At 39.6% G+C, this 22,470-nt stretch overlaps 1 protein-coding gene across 1 annotated transcript in view; it reads right to left on the bottom strand.

Annotated features, from left to right (window-relative positions):
* Nucleotides 1-2,505: 2,505 nt before the first annotated feature.
* LOC111231980 (excitatory amino acid transporter 5-like) overlaps nt 2,506-22,470 on the bottom strand; it is a 36,000-nt gene continuing 16,035 nt past the window's right edge. Inside the window, exons 3-11 of the mRNA XM_022759294.1 lie at nt 18,509-18,724; nt 11,880-11,922; nt 11,542-11,773; nt 11,343-11,442; nt 10,019-10,252; nt 8,925-9,119; nt 3,353-3,487; nt 3,149-3,248; nt 2,506-2,766 (exon numbers count right to left, since the gene is read on the bottom strand). Of these exons, the coding sequence (XP_022615015.1) occupies nt 2,506-2,766; nt 3,149-3,248; nt 3,353-3,487; nt 8,925-9,119; nt 10,019-10,252; nt 11,343-11,442; nt 11,542-11,773; nt 11,880-11,922; nt 18,509-18,724 (1,516 nt within the window). The remainder of the gene's footprint in view (nt 2,767-3,148; nt 3,249-3,352; nt 3,488-8,924; nt 9,120-10,018; nt 10,253-11,342; nt 11,443-11,541; nt 11,774-11,879; nt 11,923-18,508; nt 18,725-22,470) is intronic.

Raw genomic sequence — 22,470 nt, 5'->3', positions numbered from 1 at the left:
CTACTATCTCACTCTGAAAAGTCTGTTTCCTTTATCAACCCCTGGGGCCTTCATCTGTTTGGTAACTGGGGCAATGGCCGCATGTTTCATTTTATTTTTCACAAGTCTGGCCAAAGTATCACCGGAGCATCTTTTATTACGACAGGCTACAGGTAGACAGGTCGCTGCCACGACAAACACAGCGTGACAGAGACTGTCTGGGTTACATTTTATAATAGTGGTTCCGAATTAAAAACCATCATTTATTTGTGTATCACTGCCAGGATCACGTTTATATAACAATATGTCAATTAAGCAAACAACTTTTTCTGTACCAGACTCCCAACAATGATTTGGGCAACTTTAAAACTTTAAAAATCATTTCAGAAAAAAAGAAGTACAACATGAAAAAACAAGACCGCACTTTTAATTCTACTTGTACATTCGGCACTAAAATGGTATTTAGCTGCAGGTGGTTATGGATCTCCTATTGTGAATTGGAAACTTGACCACATGTCCACAGCGAATTCAAAAGTGAATACAACTTAAAAGAGTCACCAGCTGCAGTATGTTTGAACTGCTGTGTTCATATTTGGAAACTTTGTTTCAAGTTTCCTCTGAGGTCACTGTGTCACTAATGGGGAGTCCTGTGTTTAAAGGAAATGAAAGTAGAAAATCTGATTGGCCATGACTGTTTTATCATTTAATATGTTTACCTATAATGTTTTCTTTCTGATACCACCCTGTTTCCAAGTGTGCCGCAGGTGCGCCTGGCCACGAAAGTACCCAAGTGTGCTTCGGTGCACTGGGCTAGGCGCATTTGACTGCGCTCTGCACACCACCGCTGTTTTCATGAAAATAGAGCCCATGATGTCCAATATCATAACATAATCCAGATACTGTGGAAATAAAAACATCTCAGAATACAGTCTGTTATAAGAAAAATGTTGGCAGCCTGTTGAAAATCAGAATACAAACTGTCTCTCCAGCAAGAAGCATTCAGTGACAAAATGCTCAGTAAAATGGAAAAATACACGAAGCCCAGTATTTGACCTTTTAGTGATTAGAGTGAAATGTACCATGAAGATTCAGGTTTAAAAGATATGTTCAGATTTTTTCAAATCTACCTTATTACAATACTCAGATGCTATAAATACTCCTCCTTATCATAATGGCCGTCCTCTCACACTGTAAAAGTGTGTTCAGACAGAACAGAGTGAATTTTAGATGAGGTACAAAGTCGGTGGAAAGATGCAAATGGGTGAGATTAGAAGGGTGAAGACATGTCAACAGAAGTTGATGTTTCAATATGAGCTTGTGGTTCAAATTGAACAAAAAAAAAAAAAAGCACTTATCCCAGAGCTTTGAGTCTACTTCATAAACACACAGAGACGAGAGGAAAATAACAGGAAAGTTTGGAGGAAAATAACAGAAAGAACTGGTTTGCCTGGTGACTTCTCCTTCAACACACACAGGGTTGGTGCTTTCATTGCTAGCCAGATACAGTTCATGTCTGTACAGCAGGTAAATAGCAGTTTAAGTTGGTAATGAGCCAGTTCTGACACGAAACAACTACCCCGACATGTTATGCTGACGTGGCCTAGCAAGGAAAAACACCAAGAGACAAGTTTGTACTCAAAGACTGTGACTTTGACATGTAAATAACTGAATGAATAAATCGACTCCACCAAATAAACAAGGACCACTTGGTTTATGTTAAATGACCAGTTTAAGGTTTGTTTGTTTAAGTTTGTTTTTGGGCTATTCAAGTACCAGGAAAGTTTAATTAAATCAAGTGCTCCTGAGGCTGTTCAAATACTTGAAACCATTTGAATCTCTATTTTACCCACGTGTTAAAATTACAACATGACCATGGATGCTGAAGTTTCTGTTCTGCTTCTTCGGCTCCTCTGTCCCAGCCTAGCACCACCAGCTTTGTTAAGGCAAAATTAAGCAATTAGGGCATTTCACTTTGCCTCCTTACCATTCAGTTCATACCAGACACTGGAAATCCTGACTTTGTCTGTTAAATGACACAAACAACTGGCTGCTTGCAGAAGTATAAAACATAATAAACACTTGTCTTATTTACATGTTGCACACAGACAAAAAAAATTACGAAATCATATAAAATGAAGATATCAAATAGAAATCAGTTAATAAAAGCAAGTCCTCACACCTGTATTCAGAGTCTGGGAGTTTAGGTGTGAGCTCACCCTGAAGGTCCAGACCGAGGACAAGTTTTATGAAAAGAATTAGACTGTTGTCCTTTTGCTGTCTTTAATTCCAACATGAGTCTTGTCCAGAAACCATTTCGCAGCTACTATGACAAAAAAAAACCCAACAGATTTGCGTTAAAATGCCTTCCTCAAAGCCTTCAGGACCGCATTTTGTCACCGAAACATTTTGACGCTATGAGACAAAGATGAGCTTGGTCGTGCTGTCGTCCTACCTGTACTGGAGTCCTTTGCTCTGAGGGTGTGATCAGCGCAACTACAAAAAAAAAAAAACTCCAGGAAGAGGATGCTATACGTTGGTCTCAAGGCCATTCATGTCAACGGTACAGTGTTCTTTGCTCTTCTTCAGGTGCCTCGGAGGAATTGGAGGCTTCTTCCTCTCGGACGGTGGCCGCACGCCCTCCTCCAGCTGCATGAGCCGGGCCACGTCAGGAGGGACGAGCTCATGTTTGAGCCCCGATGAAGGGGGCCGGTAGTTGCCGTTGTTGTTGTGGCAGTTCATCAGAGGCGGTGTGTTCGTCACAGGTTTGGTCTCGCAGATCAAAGGCACCTGGGGGTGACAGAGAATTTAAGATAGTATATGGGGAAGACGGTGATATTATGAAATTTAAAAAAGATGCGGTGGAGTTTCTTTTACTGTAATTAAAGTATTCTATATGATATTCTTTGGATGTTGTATATCTTACTCATACACAAAAACATCCTCCCTGAGTGTCTGCTCTGTTGCCGTCTTTAGCAAATTTACAGAAACTGAAAAAGTAATATGACGTCATTCAGACACTGGCAATCTTTGACAGCTCAATCATTCATGAACAGCTCTTGCTATGCTTTAAACTGCCCTTTTAATGACATAACTAAATTTGTGTGTAATTCTGTTACTACTGCGCAAGTCTCATAGCAAGTGTTGTTGCTTTGCCTGAATTAAAACTCACCCCATCTCCCTCTTTCATGAAGTCTTTCCTGCAGATGTGCGCCATGATGCCTGTGGCCAAAGCGTCCCCCATGACATTCACCATAGTGCGGAATCTGTCTCTGTAGAGGAGAAACACAATTGAGAGAGAATATCAGTGACTTGGCTCATGTGTTAGTTTGGATCTGTTACACAAAAGACGGAAGTGAACACACATGCTACTTACAGAGCCCAGTCTACTGCAATTATAAGAGTTATGTCGTCGGTTGGCAACCCGACGGATGTTAGCACTATCACCATGGTGACCAGTCCGGCTTGTGGTATCCCTGCTGCACCAATACTGGCTGCAGTGGCTGTGATGCTGGTAGGGATTTGATCAGAGAGAAACGTCAATTAATAGATATGAACATTAGAATTGTCACAACTGAGGAGTGGTTTGCATGGGATGTCACGGCAAATAAACAAACATATTATATCTGTACTTTTTCACTTGCAATTCTCTGTCCATTTCTTTACTCTCTTGTGGGTATTTTTTCTTTGCTACAAATTTAGAAATTTTTGCTAGGATATTTTCATTTTGTCAGGAAATTTGCCTAAGCAAATACTTTCCTTGACTTTCCGCCTTTTGGTGTAGAAAATTTCCAACTTTGGCACACTCTGTAGTAGAATCAAAAACCAGCCTAATATCCAAAAATTACATCCACATCGGACAATTTGTTTCCCTTCACAGACCTGCAATTAACGCATAGCTAGCTAAACAGTGAACCATATATTTGCCAAGCAAACAAGTCTAAACATCAACATCTCCAAAACTCTGGTGATGCATTTTAATACAACGCCCCCAGCACTAGTTTTTGGGGCAGCTGTGGCTCAGGAGGGAGAGCAGGTCATCCACTAATTAGAAGGTCAGTGGTTCAATCCCCAGCCCCTGACGCACAGAATGTGTGTGTGAATGGGGGAATGTGGCAAGTATTGTAAAGCACTTTGAGCGATCAGTAAGACTAGAAAAGCGCTATATACCTGTAAGTGCAAGTCCATTTACCTTTTTACCATAGTTTTCATTGGAAAAGCTCATGGTGTAATAGTCCATGTTGTTGTATGTTCTGAATACAAGCTGAAGGCTGAAATAAAAAAGAATTGAGGCTTTCCACAATGAATGCCTGAGAATCTATGAGGCATCTTCTGACCCAACAAGGTCACAACCTTGGAATTATACAGAAAAACCAAAAGCCAGAACACCATCACTGACGTAAGGCAACGGTGACTGCAATGGCGAGTCCATGAGCAGTAAATGGCAGTAAAAGACATGTTGCAAAGGATAGAGGACAATGGAAGTAATTCATTGGGGGCCTTCAATCCATAAAGGATTAAGTAAGTGAGTAAGGTTATATCCTTAATGTTAACCAGGTGTTTAGTGGCATCGAACACAGTCCTGGTTTAGCTGGATGATCCAGTATTGATATTGTACTTTTTTTTGTAGGCCCACACTATCACTCCAAGGGTACATGTGATAGAGACCTCATATTGTTAGACAATAGCTTACTGTTTAACTTCTTTTATGACTGATAGCGTCCTCTTCTACCCTCCGAAACTATGACGACCGAGGTCTTATAGATAAGGATACAGGGAAAAGTACAACTAAGAGAGAACTGCCTGAATCCACTAAGACAAGGATGAGTTGGAAGTACGGCAAAAGGGAGGACAAGACATGTGACTATGTTCAGGTCTAAGTCACCAATAGAACCTTATTTGGAAATGGTACAAGAGATGTGTGATGTAACCATGTAATGCTGTGAGTTATATACATCCTGTTAGAAAGGACTTCAGGAATCGGTGTAGCACAACTCTGATTCACTTGTGCTGCTCATCATTTCCTCCTTGGTGCATCAAGATTTCAATAAATACAGCTGAAGGAAGCTCTTGTGTGGCGATAGGTTTTAGCACCGGGAGGACAGTTCCACTCTAATCCCTGCAGTATCGCAGCGGGGACCACTGAGATGAATGGTCAGAAAGCCTGAACAAATTGTCTAATTTTTCTACAAAGAAAAACCAAAGAAATCTAAAGATCTTATCATCACATCTAAAATCCTACACACAGTGGCTTTAAAGGGGGAAATCAAACAACATAATCCACATGTTGTACTTTTGTAGTGCTGTAAATCACTTACTGGGGATTCTCACTTAGTCTCAAACATAATTTTGCCCTCCTTTAGAGTTCTCACAGACTGAGTCAACCTTCTATTGAGCTGACCTACTTCCCCCATGGGCAGCAGCACACAGCAGGTAGCTTGTTTTGATGAAAGATTACAGCAATTACTGATCATAAGAAAGGGAAAGTCGAGCGCATACGCTTCAGATTATATAAATGAAGTCTTTTTGTCTTTGAATTGGTTCTTGGAAAGAAATCAAAAGAAGAAACAGGCAAGTGCTCCTTCATAGCAGAATAAACTAATAATGTGTCTACATACTGATTAGACGCATCTTCTGCGATGCTAAATTGAGAGAGAGTTGAGAACAGTTGACGCCGTGTGGAGAGTGAACTACATGTGGTATCTGGTGCAGATCCAGAGGTTGAGGATGGGATGATCCCACCCCCCTCATCACAGCGTGATGGTGAGAGATGGTGGTGGGGGGGTGGGGGGCGAGCTGGGGTCAGGGGTTTAGCAGTGGCGTGACTGGGATATGATGGTTTATCGAGGCCACATGGCTCTTTTCAGACAGGGATAAGCGGATAGTTTCCATCTAGAGTTGCAATATGGAATCATATAGAAAAAAAATGCTCTGTTTTATTTTCGTTTACATATTTTATCATCTACTGTCTGTTGTCTAATTTCATTGTCCTTTTTATTGGGAAGTACTTTAAGCTACATCTCTTGTATGAAAAGGGCTGTATAAATCAACTTTATCATTATTATTATTATTATTAAACATAGGGGAGGTTGACAACTACAAAAGATGCAATACTTTTATGTTTTAATTAATGTTTAAGGAAAAATGGAGACAATCTTTAATTGAGAAGACATGACCTTCCTCTAACAATGATGAGCCATGAGCCACGATAATATTGTTTTCTATTTTCTTACTACATGCTATTATTTGCTTTATTTCAAAGAAATCACATCAGAGAAAACATAACAAACATGGCATGTTACCATTAATATTCAAATCTAACAAAACTGTATAAAAAGAAGTTCTTATTATTTGATGTTCACATGGTTCAGAGAAGATTTCCATGTGTTAAATCTTTGAAAGTTTCTTCTTTTATTTGTACTTGGTGGCACAAGGCAGGTCAAATGCTGAATGTGCTCCATTAGTATTTATGCCACCTCACTGGAGAGTCACTGTAATGGTGTGATGAAACAACGTTTTTCTTGTGTGCATAGCTGATACACACAGGAAGAAGAGACAGTGGATGAAGTTTAAGATTCGTTCCATGGATTCTCAGAATTTGCAAAGACAGATATCCGCACTTTATCACATATTGTTTGTAGGTTGTAATGCTACTCTCTGATTGTAGATTATTTTCTGTGCACTGGTGTGTGATTTCTGTAATCTCTGCTGTCAGTTTTCTCTCCCAGAAGGCCACACCCACTTCTTGAGCACCAGCAGAGTTACTTGAGAAATTACAAAGACGAATGAAAGCATGAATGCGGCACTCTCCTCTTAAGTATAGAAAAGGGAGAACCTTAAAATGTGCAATGTCACCCCAGTTTGCTCTATAACAATGAATAGGGCTCTGATGCTGAGAGTTTGTTTGTGTAATTTCTTACACAAAAATCTTAAGATTTATATCCAGTTCAAAATCTGGATGATATCTTTTAGGGGAAACACTAAACAGCTACTGTAGATTATAGGGTTAGTGAGGTAATTTAGTGGGAAACCTTTGACTTTTTTAGAATGACCTTTTTAAGTTTATATCATCAAGATTTATACTTGCAGTTTACCATCACTTACCACCGCAGTTTATTGATTTTTGCTGCTGCTTGTGGACTTCATGCTGTTTATGTGAATACTCATGTTGTGTAAACGTGCCTGTTAGTAAAACAGCACGTTATGTAATCTGCTATGTGGTGTGCTTCAGGCCTGGTTGTGGGTTGTTGGACTCAGAAAAAACAGTCGAACCACACTTCAGCCAGATCTCTCCGCCCAGACCCGGGCGAATCTTTGCCAAAATAATTTAAATATCAGCATAAGAAAAGTAAACAAAAAAACGCAGAGATCTTCTCATACCTGTGACAGTTTCGGAAATCGGGTGAACAGGAAACGGAGTGTGCAGGGAATATACATACAGGCATTAGGCCGAAAGGCGCTGACTTTGCTTTAAATGCGTAAGCCAAAATAATACATCCACAAGAGACACTTGCATTCAATCCAAAACTGAGTGGGAGGGTTAAGAAGCAGGGGAACAAACCAGAAAGAGCAAATAATAATAAGCGGGATGAGAATTGGACACAGTCACCTTAACAGTATATACTGCAGGAAAAAGATATTCACAAATGATTTTTATTTATTTGTAAATTAATTGAATGTATTCACAGATAGCCTATGTTTTCATTTGTGGAATTTGTTTGTGGATTTGCAGATCCCTTTGCAGCATATTTTGATTCGCCAGTCCAGTCATAGAGACTGAGAGAAAATTATTATTATTATTATTTATTTTGAAATCTTACTTCCCTCTCGTTTCAGATAACTTGCTCCTTTCCCCCGTGTGTTTCCCGCCAGTCTGATTGCCTGCCCCTCCCTGATTGTCTCCACCTGTGTCCTCTTACCTTGTGTGTATTTAGAGTCTGTGTCTCCCTTTGTCCTGTGCTAGTTCGTCTTGTTGGATACAGAGAGCCAAGCCATTCCTCGCCTTGAGTCCAAGTCATGTCAGGTTTTTTGAGTTCTTGTTTTGGCCTTGTTATTTCCGTCACGCAATTGTTTTCCTCTATCAAGAGGGATTTTTGTTTGTACTTTGCTTAGTAGTTTATGCCTCCTTTTGAGAGTGATTTTGAGTTGCTACTTTTGTTACCTTTTTGGATTCCTCTGAGCGAGTGATTTTGTGTTGCTACTTTATCAATAAAAGATTGTTTATTTTGTACTTTGTGGGTCTTGAGTCGTGCATTTGGGTTCACGTCCTTGCTCAGTCGTGACACATATAAGGTCGGGGCTTTTGGGAAAACTTCCGGGGCTGGAGTCCCATAAGTTGTCCCCCTGCTCAGGCCTATTTGCTCTATCCACTGCTGAGCCTGGTCAGAGGCTTTCTCCACTATGAGGTTCAATCCTTGTTTTGTTTTTTTTTGTTTTTTTTGTTCAAGGTTTACTTTAGTGCCACGAGGGCCTGAATCATTTCAGCTGGTTCAGCTGGATGACCTTCGGTGTATTTACAGAGTTTTCTTTGATAATTTGAAGAAGGGCAGTGTCCTCTGCACCTGGTTGGAGGCTGTGTAAACCTGTGGCAGAGTTACTCTTGTATTACATAGTGTCCAAAATATGAACATATAAATCCAGGTGAGGATGTAACTGAAACAGTCAATGGTGAAAATGCCTACATATAACATAACATAACATATAACAATACATAGAACACTTGCTTAAATCTTCCTACATATATATTGCAACTAATCAGATCAGAAAAAACAAAGAAAGTAAAGTGGATATTTAAAAAAAAATACAGACATAAATGTGCCATAATGTATTTCTGCTATTCAGCTCAAAGGATTGAATGTTGCTGATATCATTGCTTTAAAATCCTAAAGATATCTTTCCCATGTTAATGAGCTTTTAAGCACAGATGGTATAAAGCACAGTCCACTGACCTGATGGTGATGATTTGGCCAAAGTCCAGCTCATAATTATTGACTTGTGCGATGAATATCGCTGCCACAGCCTCATAGAGAGCGGTGCCATCCATATTGATGGTGGCACCCACGGGGAGCACAAAACGGATGATACGGCGGTCAATGTGGTTGTTTTCCAAGAGGCACTTGAAGGTAATAGGCAATGTGGCAGAGCTGAGGAAGACAGAGAACAAGGCAGAGAGCTCAAAACAGTGAAAGGTCAGGCAAAAAAGCATTACTTTACTATCTCCTAATTTCTCCTGGGCTTGTGTGTAGACAAATGCTTATCATTCATGGTTTGTTGTGATGAAAGAAACAGCTGAAACTCTTCCAAACAAGATGAAATGCAGCAAAATTTTACAAGACATTCAGCATTCACAGGTGCATTTTATTGATCTGAGCCCAGCACACACATGATTGTAAGATGATAGCCAGTCACTGCAGCAGGCATTCACTCTAGCCTCCAAACACTGTGATCACCAGCATCATTATAGCACAAGCTGAAAACACACTTTCTCCAGGCTGCCTCAAAAACAAGAATTGACTTAACATGGAAACATTTTCTGAGGAGCATTCTCCAAAGCATGCTGTTTTGGTTTTAGATTTTCAGTTTGTTGCTCACCCACCGGTTCTCGCTCATCTCTGTATGGGCTAAAAATGAAACCAGTCTGATACGTACCACAGTGAACATAATGTCTGCTACTTATATTGAGGTGCTATATCCCAAACTATCAACCACATGTGCATGCACACATGCAGACCAGAACCCACACACATACACATATCAGTGGATGAATGCCAGTAGAATCGAATGCACAGAATGCTCCTTTAAATTCCTGTCCCTTCCCACACACTCCAGATGTTTTCTGATCTCCCACCATCCCTTTGAGGCTTTTTATGGTCCCGTTCCAGTGAGCGGATACAAAAGGAAAGGATCTGTGGCACTAGGACTCAGAAACGTGAAAATCTGATTCACAAATGAGAAAATAAAAATCGTTCACTTCTCTTTGCTTCTCATAGCACATCAATATAATAAAAAATCAAGTTAAATTAAGTGAGTTTGTTCACTTTACCTGGAGGAAGTTGCAAGGGCAATGAGCAGGGCTTGCAGGATTCCCCGTATGTAAACGATGGGGCTCTTTTTGGTGATGAAAAAGTACATGGCAGGCAGGATGAACAGGCCATGCAACACCAGACCAAACACCACAGTGACAGCGTAGAAACCCAGCTTCTTCCCCATGGCTGACGGATCACTCATCTCCAGGATCTTACCAGCCACCAGGAACACAATGCCAAATGGAAAGTACCTGGATGAGGAGTAGTTCAAAGTCAGTGACAGTAGGTGTGAAAGTCTTTTATAGGTTATACAACTTCAGACTTGTTGACCTAGAGATGGATTTTTGAACAACATCATCATGAGATGCTTGTGCAAGTGGGGGGTAGAAACAAACCATAAACTCGATTCTCAAAAGAAGTTGGTGGAAAATGTTCATTATCATGACAAAAAAACCCTTTTCATCTCAGAGTTACCATGTCTCCTACAAAATAAGATTCAATACAACTAAACTACAACAACAATTAGTTTTGTACCAAATGGAACTGTGACAAGATTCAATTTTATTTTAAAGGTGCCATACTGTATTTCCATGTCTTGTTTTATTATAAAGCAGGTCTAGAATATAGAAATGTTAATACTGTGAAAGTGTCAATGCGCTCAGTCCACAGAGAAATGCACACAGCCTGTATTCAGAAACTGTGCCTTAAAACGAGCCGTCAGGACTTCTGGAACTTTGTGATGTCACAACAAAGCAGTCACTGCTCTCAGCCATGCCCTAAGTCCTGCCCACCTGGACCCAGCATCCAACCTTGCAGGATTTGGTTACTCTGAGTGTTGACCTGAAATCTGCTATATTTTTATTTGATCACTCAGAAAATAGTCAGCCAATCAGAAGGGGGCTATGAACCTCCTCTCTTCTGATTGGCTCACCGACCTGTTGTTACTAGAGCTCCAGAGAGAAGCCTGAGAGAGGAGATGCAAAACTACATTGAGATAGTTTTTGGTTCTTAAAACCACAAATATTTCTTCTTATGGATCAACACTTCAAATAAAACAGTGGAAAAGTGTAAAATATGGGACTTTTAAAATATTGAGGATATGTTGGCAAGTCACAAATATGCTGATACTAAATGTTCACAGACATGATTCTTACAAAGAATATTTGCTGTTACAGTTAAGCTGTAGCTGTGGTTTCTCAGAGTGCATACCTAGATAAATATTCGTGATCTGCTCAGAGTCCTGGATTTTATATAGACAAAACCATTGTGACATTATGGCAATGAGTTTTCGATCCATCGGCTGCACAACCTGTTAATAGAATTTAAAAAAGATATCCTCACCATATAACAATGGCAACAATTCTGAGGACAGCCTCATTCAGACTCTGGCAGAAATTCACCAAGGCGCTGCCATTTCGCCCCATCCTTCCCAACATAATGCCTGTGGAAACACAAAGTGCAGTCTTTAAAAATAGATTTGCAATAATAAGTTCGAGCTTTGAGGCCAAAAGGTACATAACAGAATAATGTATGTTTTTACCCATGGTTGCTGAAAAAATTACAATTCCAAGGACATTCATTCCATCGCTCGTTCCCTCCCGAGTGCGAATGAGCACATCAGGGGGTGGAGTCAGGTCAAGGGCGAAGTTCTGTATGTCAGTTCCATTATCATCTTGGATACCGTATATGAGTGCCCGCCGTGTGGTGGACTCTGATTGTGCCTGACTCACTGTTGGCTTGGGTTTCACAATGTACTCACTACTTGTTCGATACTATTGCCAGGAAATAGAAACAGAAGCAGAAAATCACTAACATTTATGTTGAAAAAAAAAAACTGCAGAGCCTTTGTGTTTGCAGGTGGTGTGTGAAAGGTCTTACCTGCTGAAATGTGGCCTGAACCAGATTAGATGGGAACATGTTGCTGCAAGACAAAAAGAAACATTTTCTTTATGTGTCAAAAATGTTGAAAAACAAGACAGGAAACAAAGAATCAGATGCCGTATGCTTTAATAAGTTTAATAAATGTTAATATTAGTATACTGGGATTTGTCTCTCACACGTAACAATATAAATGCTTCATTTTTCATATAATTAGATCTGTCTTCACTATAAAGCTGAAGGGATGTGTTAAAGTTTCTTGCTTTGGTGTAAATGAAATGGCCATGAGTCATAGTCAGCAGGTTCCAAAGGAAACATCCCAGTTCTATGAACATAACACAGAGCGGGAGGCTGCGACAGTGGACAGTGAACAGTGCAGCTCTCACTGTTGAAGCTCTCTCCAAGAGAGGTGGTAGAAAAAGGAAAAAAAACAACAAAAATAAAATGAGAATATTCAATTGTAGCTACAGGCTAGATCACTCTCCTGCTATTTCACTCAATGCAATCGGGTGACAGTCAGGTATCCTGCATGTCTACACGAACCAAATCATGATGAGATAATTTCTTCGCTTGCTGTTCTGTTTGATTTCAGCTGCTGAAGTTGGGCAATACAGAAATTGGAAACACATATTCTTCAGGCTTGACCTCACATCATGCTCAGAGTTATTTAGAACAACACTTTCTCATTTTTATGATATCCCACAAATGAAGAAAAAGGAGGTTAACTGAAAGAAACAGCTGAAAGACTGTTTTATTGTCAGCGAAATCTGATTTGTTTAACCATGACCAAAACCTCGCTCTAACCTTCTCCAAATCATAGACTTTGTATAAAAAAGATCCAAATATCTTCGGTTGCCCAATCTAAACTTTAACTTTTACCCCAGACAACTATGGGCTTGCTTTCCAAAGAGTCATTTTAAAAAACACATCCACTACACTACTCTCACCAGATGCTCTGCTGTTTGGAGAGAGGGGGAAGTATAAAACATGAAAAGCTAGATGAAGTCTGACAATAATGGCTGAAACAGACTCTTTTAAAGTTACCATTAACTGCTGCACAAACTTAATCACACACAAAGGTGTGTTAACTTAACAATAAAATATAGATCACTTACAAGTGACACCCAGGAAAACCATATTAACCCCATAATTTAATTATCAATTATCAACACAATTACATACCCTGTTTCTAAAATACAACCAAAGCATAAAATACTAACAGATATATTAAAGGTTCTGTAAATGAGATTTTAAACAATAATACAGCAGCAAACAACTATTTTCTTTGTGAAGATATACTCGCGTCATGGCGTCCTGAGCAGAGAACGAAGTCACTGTGAGTTTCTCTCTTCTTTGCTTTGGTAGCTGGTCTGGTTGCACGTGCATGTTAGCGCACATACGTGTACATGTTGGTGCATGGGAGTCCCTCCTGTTAAACCCCCCCCCCCCGTTTATAAACACACAGGCACCGTCCACACACAAGATGGCACACTGCAGTAGGCAGTGTTGAGGTTAAAGCGACCTTCCAGAATTTTCTCCACTGAAAAAAAACAGGCTAAAAAGGAGAGACCAGAGCGCAGGTGGAATGACCATGGGGACTACCGGCTCAAATCCCGATTAGCCGGTGGATTGTCCAAACATCCAAAAGTGTTTACCGACTCCGTCAGTGTCTTTACAGGCTCTGTCAGTATCATTCATGTGGCTGGTCCCAACACATAAGTCCAAAGCTGAATTTCTTTCCCAGTCTGAGTGTGGAGCCAATACTGGTCTGGCTTCACTGTGATGGAGTGACTTTCGAGCTGCTGAAGAGCTACAGCTTGACTCTGAACTGTGTTTTCTTCTCCTTAATGTGTAAGTAACTTGATGGCTACATAATGTGACACATCTGTTTTTATCAGTGAGTGGTTAAAGTAGACACGTTAACGTTAGCTAACTTACTCTTTCACTAACTGGCTGATTGCATTGCAACGCTGCATTGTTGTGGGGCATATCGTTGCAATGCCAGCATGGGCTAAAGGTGGTGGCTGGATTGTTTGTTTGTTTGTTTTTTTGTCTCTCGTGTACACAGTAACTTTATTCTGTTGTGTTTCTTAGTGTGTGTCTAGTGATCGCTTTCACTTCGCTTGGTAACACTTTCCTGAGAAGGAAGAACGAGAAGGGAGGGAACGCAGGGTTGTGTCTGAATGGAGGCCGGAGATGTGGCCAATGAAGCATTTGTTTTGGTCTGAGATGCTGGTGGTCTAGTGGCAGTGACAATCATTTACAGAACCTTTAATCAAAGCTTAATGTGCATCGAATACATTCATTTCCTAAAAGTAGACCATTAAAATAACAAAATATAACCTTTTCATAAGACTCTCAACTAGAAAATAGTATCTCTGATCTCTAATCTCTATTTAGACAAACTCTTGTTGAACACATTTGAAAAATAAATCCAAAACCCTTGTTTTCTTGTATGTTTTCTTGTTATCTTGTATGGTCTGAATTGTATCCTTGTTCAAGAATCTGGATAAAACTAGGACTGAAAACCTCAGGACAACAAAAACAGCTCAGCCTCTAATCCAATACAGACTTTGTTTATGCACTCAATGACCATATTAAGATCCAACAGAAGGAAGAAAAGCCAAAGACAAAGAGAATGTTACGGCTCTGCTATGGAGTTTTTTCTCGTGTTTCCTTGTTTTCACTCACTGTGTGTGTGTGTGTGTATGTGTGTGTGTGTGTGTGGGCGTGGTTTCTCTCTCCTGGCATCATTCCACACCTGCTACCCATCAACTCATCAAGCACTGTTCAAGAATCCCAACCACTATCCACTCATTGCCAGATTGTTCTGTCCGCGACAGCCAGGCTCGGCCTTCACCACCACCACCACCACTGCCAAACCCACTGCCTTGACCCCTGCTTTTCATCCTCAGCCGCTCAGCTCTGGCACTCCTCAGTCAGCCATCAGCTTCCCCAGAGAAACTCGCTTGTGAATAAACCGTTTACCCTCCCCCGCCTTAGTCTGAGTTTGCTTTCGGGTCCAAATACAAACTTTTACAACAGCCGTAACAGAGAAACAGAGCATGACTCATAAGGAATACCTCTAGAAAGATTTAAGAGTGCCAACAGCAACAAACCCTCCTTTCATTCCACTGGTGTCGTGCTGAGACAACAATGAAGGCCCTAAACAACTTTGAAGAGAGCATCTTTGTTTCTGTCATGAACCTGTTCATCAGATCAGCTGAGGTAAAAAATGAGCTGACTGTCTGCGGTGACCTGGCCTATGTTTCACAGAGGCTGTAGGATCTTCCAAACCTGCCATCATAGCCACTTGAAATGTTTCTTGTATGAAGCACATGAAACATGAAGCCAAAGAAAACCAATAAGGCACAATAGTTTAAAAGCGTAAACCATCCATTTGTGTGCAAAAGACTACATAGGAAATATTACAATATGCAATATTACAGGTTTCCCAGAAATATGATAACATAACTTTTTAAAAGGACAATTTTTTTCTCCCCAAATGTTGGCCCTAATACTCCATCATGGCATAAAGGGTGATGAGATGGTTTTCAAATACATGTTTTTCTGTTTCTGTTGTCAGACAACAGAACAAGTTTGAAATACTGACTGAAACGTGGCCCATTAAAAGTACATGTCAACGAACAGTCACTTCCAAGCTGGTCGATTGAATGAGAGGCATAGTGAGTTATGCCTGTGGAGGAAAAGCCCAACTAACGCGCAATACTGGTGACTGTCTTCTACAGAAAGTAGTTACGTTTTAACCAAAAGCAGCTGCAGGTTACTAAAGTCACTAAAGTGGTCTGACAAGTTGGTAAATGTAACAACAACAAAGTTGGCAGTACTGCCTGTAAACACCTTTAAAACAAACATGCATTTGTGAACCAGTCCCACTGTTAGAGTTTATGCTGACTTTACCTGTTGATGCATTCAGTCTGCCTTCACAGCTCTGTAATGTCTGATTCATGGCCTGAACTAAGTCTCACCCCAAGAGCCTCAAATAAAAATGTTTGGATTAGACAACCAAACAAATACTTACAGAGACACAATGCAAGCTTAGCCTTAACAGTTCTGTTTACTAGTACTGGGCCTGAAAATCTGAGTAACATTTCCTGTCAAAGAAGATTAAATGTTTAGTGGTCAACAATGATGTCATCCCCCAGTACAGGAACTGAAAAGCTTAAGACAACCAATATTTTTAATCCTGTCTCAGGTTTTGTAGCAAATCCAAACAGTCTATTAGGTATAGTATAGTATAGTATATTGGGAACATACAGCACTGACAGCAGTTAAGCAATAGAATAGCATATGAGGAACACATTATTTTGCACAACAGAAAGCTGACCCACTGCTGCTGTGCCACCTGTAGTGTCGAGAGGTTTGGTGCATGTGGGGAGCTGCTGTATTTGTATTTTTGTTGACTACATGTCACAACTTTCAGAAATATTGACATAGGAACATGCTGTGCGTACACCCATTTGTACTTTGTTCATATGGGTGTGTTAGATATGACAATGTGTGTATGCTTTAAATATTTCAGTATATTTCCTGCATTTGAGTGGCTCCCCTCAGGGCGCTGTAGGACACAGAGGAGAAGGGCAACATTTGTCCCCAAAGCTGTTTCTGGTTTTGTTTTGCACCGTTATGAATTTTCTTTTTCCAATTATGTCATGTTTCTTTTTGTCTTTCTTAATGTATATACAGTTTGTCTTGCCACTAGTTGTGTGGTCTTTTTTTTTTTTTTTTGCATATTTTGTATGTGCTTTAATGTCTTCTCTATGTTCCCTTTAAATTGCTCCCTGGTGACAAATAAGAGTTCTTGAGTTGAATTGAATTGAATCGAACTCAGCACTTACCACGATAGTTCATCCAAAATATGTTTAAAAACAGATCAATTTGGAATATTTCAGGGAGTAATGGACCATGAAGCAGCAGCTACAGTGAGCTGTTGGATGAAAAGCTGCAGGCAACAGTCTGCACACCTTTAACGTCTCAGAGAGGTAACCAGCTTGTTTCACTGTGCATTGCTGTTTACTGACTCGAGCCGTGTGCAGCATAAAATCAGATCACAGTTGCTCACAGAATGATGAAAGAGGGCCCGTTATTTCCTGACTTCTTTATTAAAACGACATGTTTGTTTTGCTGCACCCAGAATTGGAACCAGCAGTTAATTAACAGTAACTACAAGCGTCGCCAAATCAACCAGGACTGAAATCAACGAGATTGCCACAAAAATGTTGTATGTTAATCGTGTGACTCTACAGCTCAGCATAGAGACATAGAGTTTGTGTTACGAACTGAATTTTAAAAATATGCATATTTACCAGACGGCAAGGATTTTATGAAACAAGTTGCATTCTGGTCCTCTTGGCCTCTTTTGCTGCTGTCTCTCAAAAAGTCCCACAACTATGTGGAAGTGCAATACTAAATTACTAGAGTACCCCTGCAAACCTATGATAATGTGATGCTGATGTGCAACAATAATGATGAAGTAAACCTTCAGATCCTCCACATTCCTCATTGGGACTCATTACTGACATGCTGCTCTCTCTCTTCCTCAATTCATTTTCAATTCATTTCAGTTAGCTATTTCCAAAGTATCAAGAATAATATGATTCAATAATAAGATGAGAAGAGAAATACATATATATATATGCATAATGTAGAACCTTGAGATAGATGAGCTACAACAGCAGAAGTCAGTGATTCCCTTTATGGCCACAATTTACCATCTTCTAATGTCTACTTCCAAAAGGATAATGCACCATGTCACAAAACAGCCGTCTCAAACCAGCTTCATTAACATGACATGAGTTCAGCGAACTTCAATGACCTCCGCAGTCACCAGATCTGAATCCAGTGGAACACCTTCGTGATGTGGTAAAACAGGAGATGGGCAGCATGAATGTGCAGCTGACAAATCTACTAATCTACTAAATCTACTTAATGATTCAACATGGAGCAGAACCTCAAAACCTTACACCTCATCCTCTTGTCTTTACAGAACTCTATGCATCACCCTTAAACCTTGACAACACAAATCCCCTGATGCACAGAAATAATCTGTGTAAAGCTTTCAGTGTGCAGTTTTCCTGAGGATGGTGGCTCACTGCTGCCCTCCCATACCCTGTTTGTTCTCTGCTAAGTATCCTCCCTCTGATGTGACATTGTGACATTGCAGACCAGCTAACAACATCTGTGCTGAAGTCACTGATTAATGGAACAGAAACACTTGACATGGTGGATGTGGACTTCTTCTGATGGGATTCCCTTTAAGGTTAGACAACCCGACAGCATGTGCTTCATGTGGCAGCTGGTGACCATAGTGACACACCGACTACTTCATCTCTCCTTGTATCATAATCATTGTTATTATCATTATTATTATCAGTATTATCATTGCATCATTATTACATCTATACGTATCAGTGTTATTGTCATCAGTCTGACAGTGCTTGAATACAACAATATGTGCAATAGTCACTGTCTCTCTCTGAATTTTGAATTGTTTGAATTGAATTAAATGCAAAATGTTCACATATTATGTTGGAATCATGAAGTAGGAGTCAGCTGTTGATGGTGCACACATGTAGGCTAATGTCAGACGGATATGACGGTGGTCTTACCGGATGAGGTCTAGCAGAGCATCAGCAGAGCTCATGATGGGCTTGCCACTGTCCTCAGAGTCCTCTTTCTGGGCTGCACCACCTGGGTGGATGATGGAGACCATGATGATCCCCACTATCACAGCCACAAAGGTGGTCCACAGGTAATAAGACACTGTGATCAGACCAAGCCGGCTGGAACACTTGGCATCAAGGGCAGCCAGTCCTGACATCAAACTGGAAGAGGAAACATTAGTTAGACACAAATGTCATTGGTTCTTTGAAAACCATGTAGTTCCAAAATATCAACTTGTTGGCACAAAACAAATACACTTAGCAAGAGTTTTAGGAGGCTAAGAGTTTGGACAATATTGCCAACCTATAGAGAAGAATGCAACCTCACAAATTATCGAAAAAAACATAATCAAAAATGAACTTGGACATGCACTCAGTCTCACAACAAGGTTCATTTTGTAACTCTTCTGGAATTTAGAGACTGTTTTCCTTACTGCTGTTTCCAAGGCGGAGAATGATCACTACATTTACATGACTACATCATGCAGAGGAAGATCATTTAATATAATCAAAACCTCCATAAAAACTACCAAATGGACGCTGTGGTGAGATTGTTTCTCAAGAGCTATTTCCTTGGTCAAAAAAAAGGTTAAAACCTTGGTTGGGCATTCATGATTAATTCAATGTCCTCCAAACTGAATGACAAAATACATTATTTGTCCATGTCCCCCAACACTGAAGCTCCTAAAATTGCAGTTCCTGCAATTGAGGCTGGTTCCAAAAGAGTCAATCCCCATTGACCTCTATACAAAAATGCACAACTTAAAAGCAGAAATGATAATGTTCACAGCCTGGTACAAAAATAAACAGTTTTGGTCTGTATTATATCTCTTAAATTTCATTAAGGCTTAAAGTTATGCATAATTGAGGTTGTGCTGCTTTTAGTGACAGGTTGAGTGTACGCTATGCCAACACTATGGTTAAGGTTTGTTTAGGTTCAGGTAAACAAAAAACCCTTACTTATGTTATGTTGAAGGAAAAGATCATGGCTTGAGTTAAAGTAAGTATAGTGAGTTAAAGGACACATTCTGGTTTGGGTTCAAGGGTTAGGTCAAAAACTCCCATGTTAAACTGTTAAACCTCACATGGGAGATACTTCCCTGTCACTCACTACAGTTCAACAGTTAATGGTGCAACTTTTACAACCAAGAGTCCAAGTGTAATGTTGTCAAGGTTGCTAGGCGACAGCAGCTGTTATGAAGCACTTCACTGTAACTCACTCAGAAATGGGCCACCTTGAGAAAAGAAAAATACCTGCAACAGCAGCTTAGACCTGGAAATGCACTTGTTGATGTCGCCCCCTTCAGGCAAAGAGAGTAATAGCTACTACATTATGAGCTTCTGCATTGATAGCAGTGTGCCAGGATATTGTATACTCATGTAATTCACCTTGTGGCTGTAAAACACTAAATGTCAGTATCTGAACATTTAGTGAATTAATTTAACCTTGTTTTTCTTGTAAAACATCTATGAACTGGGTATAACATGATGGTTGGACAAACTGGCCTGTTCAAAGCCAATAATTTCCATAACACCCATGTGCACAGATCAGATATTCACCACCAAAGACAAAACTACTGTTATTGGATTTTTTCTTTTCTGTGTTGTTATGAAATTGTCAGAAATTCTGTTCATTTGTTATTTTGCATTTTCCTCAAGATAAGTTTTATCTGTTGCCTGTTTTTTATTCATTTATTCAATTTACTCTAGTTGTTTCCCACTCTTTGCACTGTAAATAAACTAAAACAAGGTTCAAAGTGATTCTTTTATTAAATGTTGTTGTTCAATCACATGTCAGACTATTGTCGGCTTCTTCAAGCGCCTCTTTTGTGCATCCTGAATATTTGCACATGGTCTACAAAGGCAAAGAATTCAGAGGGGAAGTCTGAACTGCTGCTGCTGCTTCTAATCTGTTAAGTTATTCATATGATTGATTCTCACTTCCTGAATGTTTTAGAGATAAGGTAGAGTGTTAGTAACCATGAGGAGAGACATCAGAGTTAATGGTGTTTGTTAGATTTTTGTTTTGAATGACACACACACACACACACACACACACACACACACACACACACACACATTCAAAACATCTGTTCTGTATGAATGATAGAATCTAACACAACATATGAAAGAGTGGGAACAATATCAGTTCATCAAAAGTCACCACTTATGTGAGCTCAGTGTAGACATTGCCTGGATTGTTATGTAATTCTTATTGCTAACATACTTGCTTAAGAGCATATTTTATTAGTGATAATGTCATGCCTATGATTCATATACCTTCTGACCAGAATTTATAAAACTTGGTAAGTGCCCATTCTTCTTTTTAGATGTGTATTAAATAAATTCTTCATACCTGTCAATTATAAAGGTGAAAACTGAAGCATGCAGAACATCAAGACTCTCTATTGAATGTGAAAAATGAAATGTAATGAAAATGTGTTTTTTTTAATTTTTTTTATTCAACATCAAAACTGTTAATTTGCACTTCAATAGGGAGACCGATGATCCATGAGCTCCAGTTTCTTTCTTCATTATCAGCAGAATCCTGAAATCTAAGCAGCACCTGGGTTTCATTAAGAGACGAAGGCTGGTGACTGCTGGTGACCTTATTACATCAGATGAGTCAGCCATTGATACAGTATTTGCTGCCAGAAGCTGACTTTTGATAAATGAGGTGCATATGCACTAAAAAAATTAAGATATTTTACCAGTGAAATCGCTTTAATGGTTTTGTAATATTTATTTATATGCATGTGTTTTACTTGCATAGAGTTAATACAGTACTTCACTCCTGGAGGTACTAAAATCATCAGAAATATTAATGGATGCCACATTCTGGGATCTCTCTCCCCTCTCTCCCTCTCTTGAATTCACTCAATGAACTCATTCACGTGATTAAACTGCTTTTCATTTGGCATACAGTGAATGAGCTGCCTAATTAATAACTTAACTAGAATGCACTCAGTAGAGCACATACCTCTGCCAGTGCAAAACAACCCTACACACACACACACACACACACTAGCTTATGATAGAAAAAAAGGAAGTATGCCAGATTTTCATCATGATTCATATATTATTTCCTGAGAACCTGATGAAAATGTCAAAAAAAGGCCCTATCTCACAATGTTAAGGAAAGTGATAAAAAAGATTTCTTGGCTGATAGAGCCTGATTTTGATGCCTAATAGTGTTAATAATTGTTCAGCAGGTTGATAAAGATACTATTATCATCTCAAGGTAATTTATTATTCCTGATACAAATACAACATACTGTGAAGATAAGGCATACAAAGTGAGTAAAAAACACACACATACACACACACACACACACACACACATACACTTCCTTTTTGTGGCCTAAAGGTGCACAATGCTTAATACTCAATTACCTGAAACACTTTAATGTTATTTCTAGATTTGAACCCAGATATACTGAGGCAACATAACTCTTAAACTTCCTGGTACTAATTGGCCGGGAATCAAAGAGCCTCACAATTTTGTGCGTCAGCAAACAAGGCAGGGTCAATTCTGAAACGACAGTGAACACATTTTTCATAGAGATAAGTGGGGAGCAAAATCTAGTTTCTTGGAGAGGCAATGTTTTATACCTCTGTCCAATAATCCTTCCTTCCTCCCTTCTTCAAGGGCTTTGATGCAATGGAAGCTTAATGGTATTCACTCAGTAGGTGATCTGTATATAAATAATATCTTTGCCAGTTTTCAAAGGTTGCAGTAAAAGCACAACTTACCATATTCTAAATTCTTTATGTACCTACAAGTGAGAAATTATATTAAACAACATCTACCAGACTTTATCACCTCAGAACCAGACAAATTGGATCATTGTCTAAAGTTGCTTCCAAGCTCCAAAAGTTAATAGTGTTTTTGCATGACAAGTTTCAAA

The sequence above is a fragment of the Seriola dumerili genome, unplaced genomic scaffold (genome assembly GCF_002260705.1).
Source record: "Seriola dumerili isolate Sdu_G_001 unplaced genomic scaffold, Sdu_1.0 BDQW01000321.1, whole genome shotgun sequence".
Lineage (NCBI taxonomy): Eukaryota > Metazoa > Chordata > Actinopteri > Carangiformes > Carangidae > Seriola > Seriola dumerili.
This window is presented reverse-complemented; position numbering and strand designations above follow the sequence as displayed.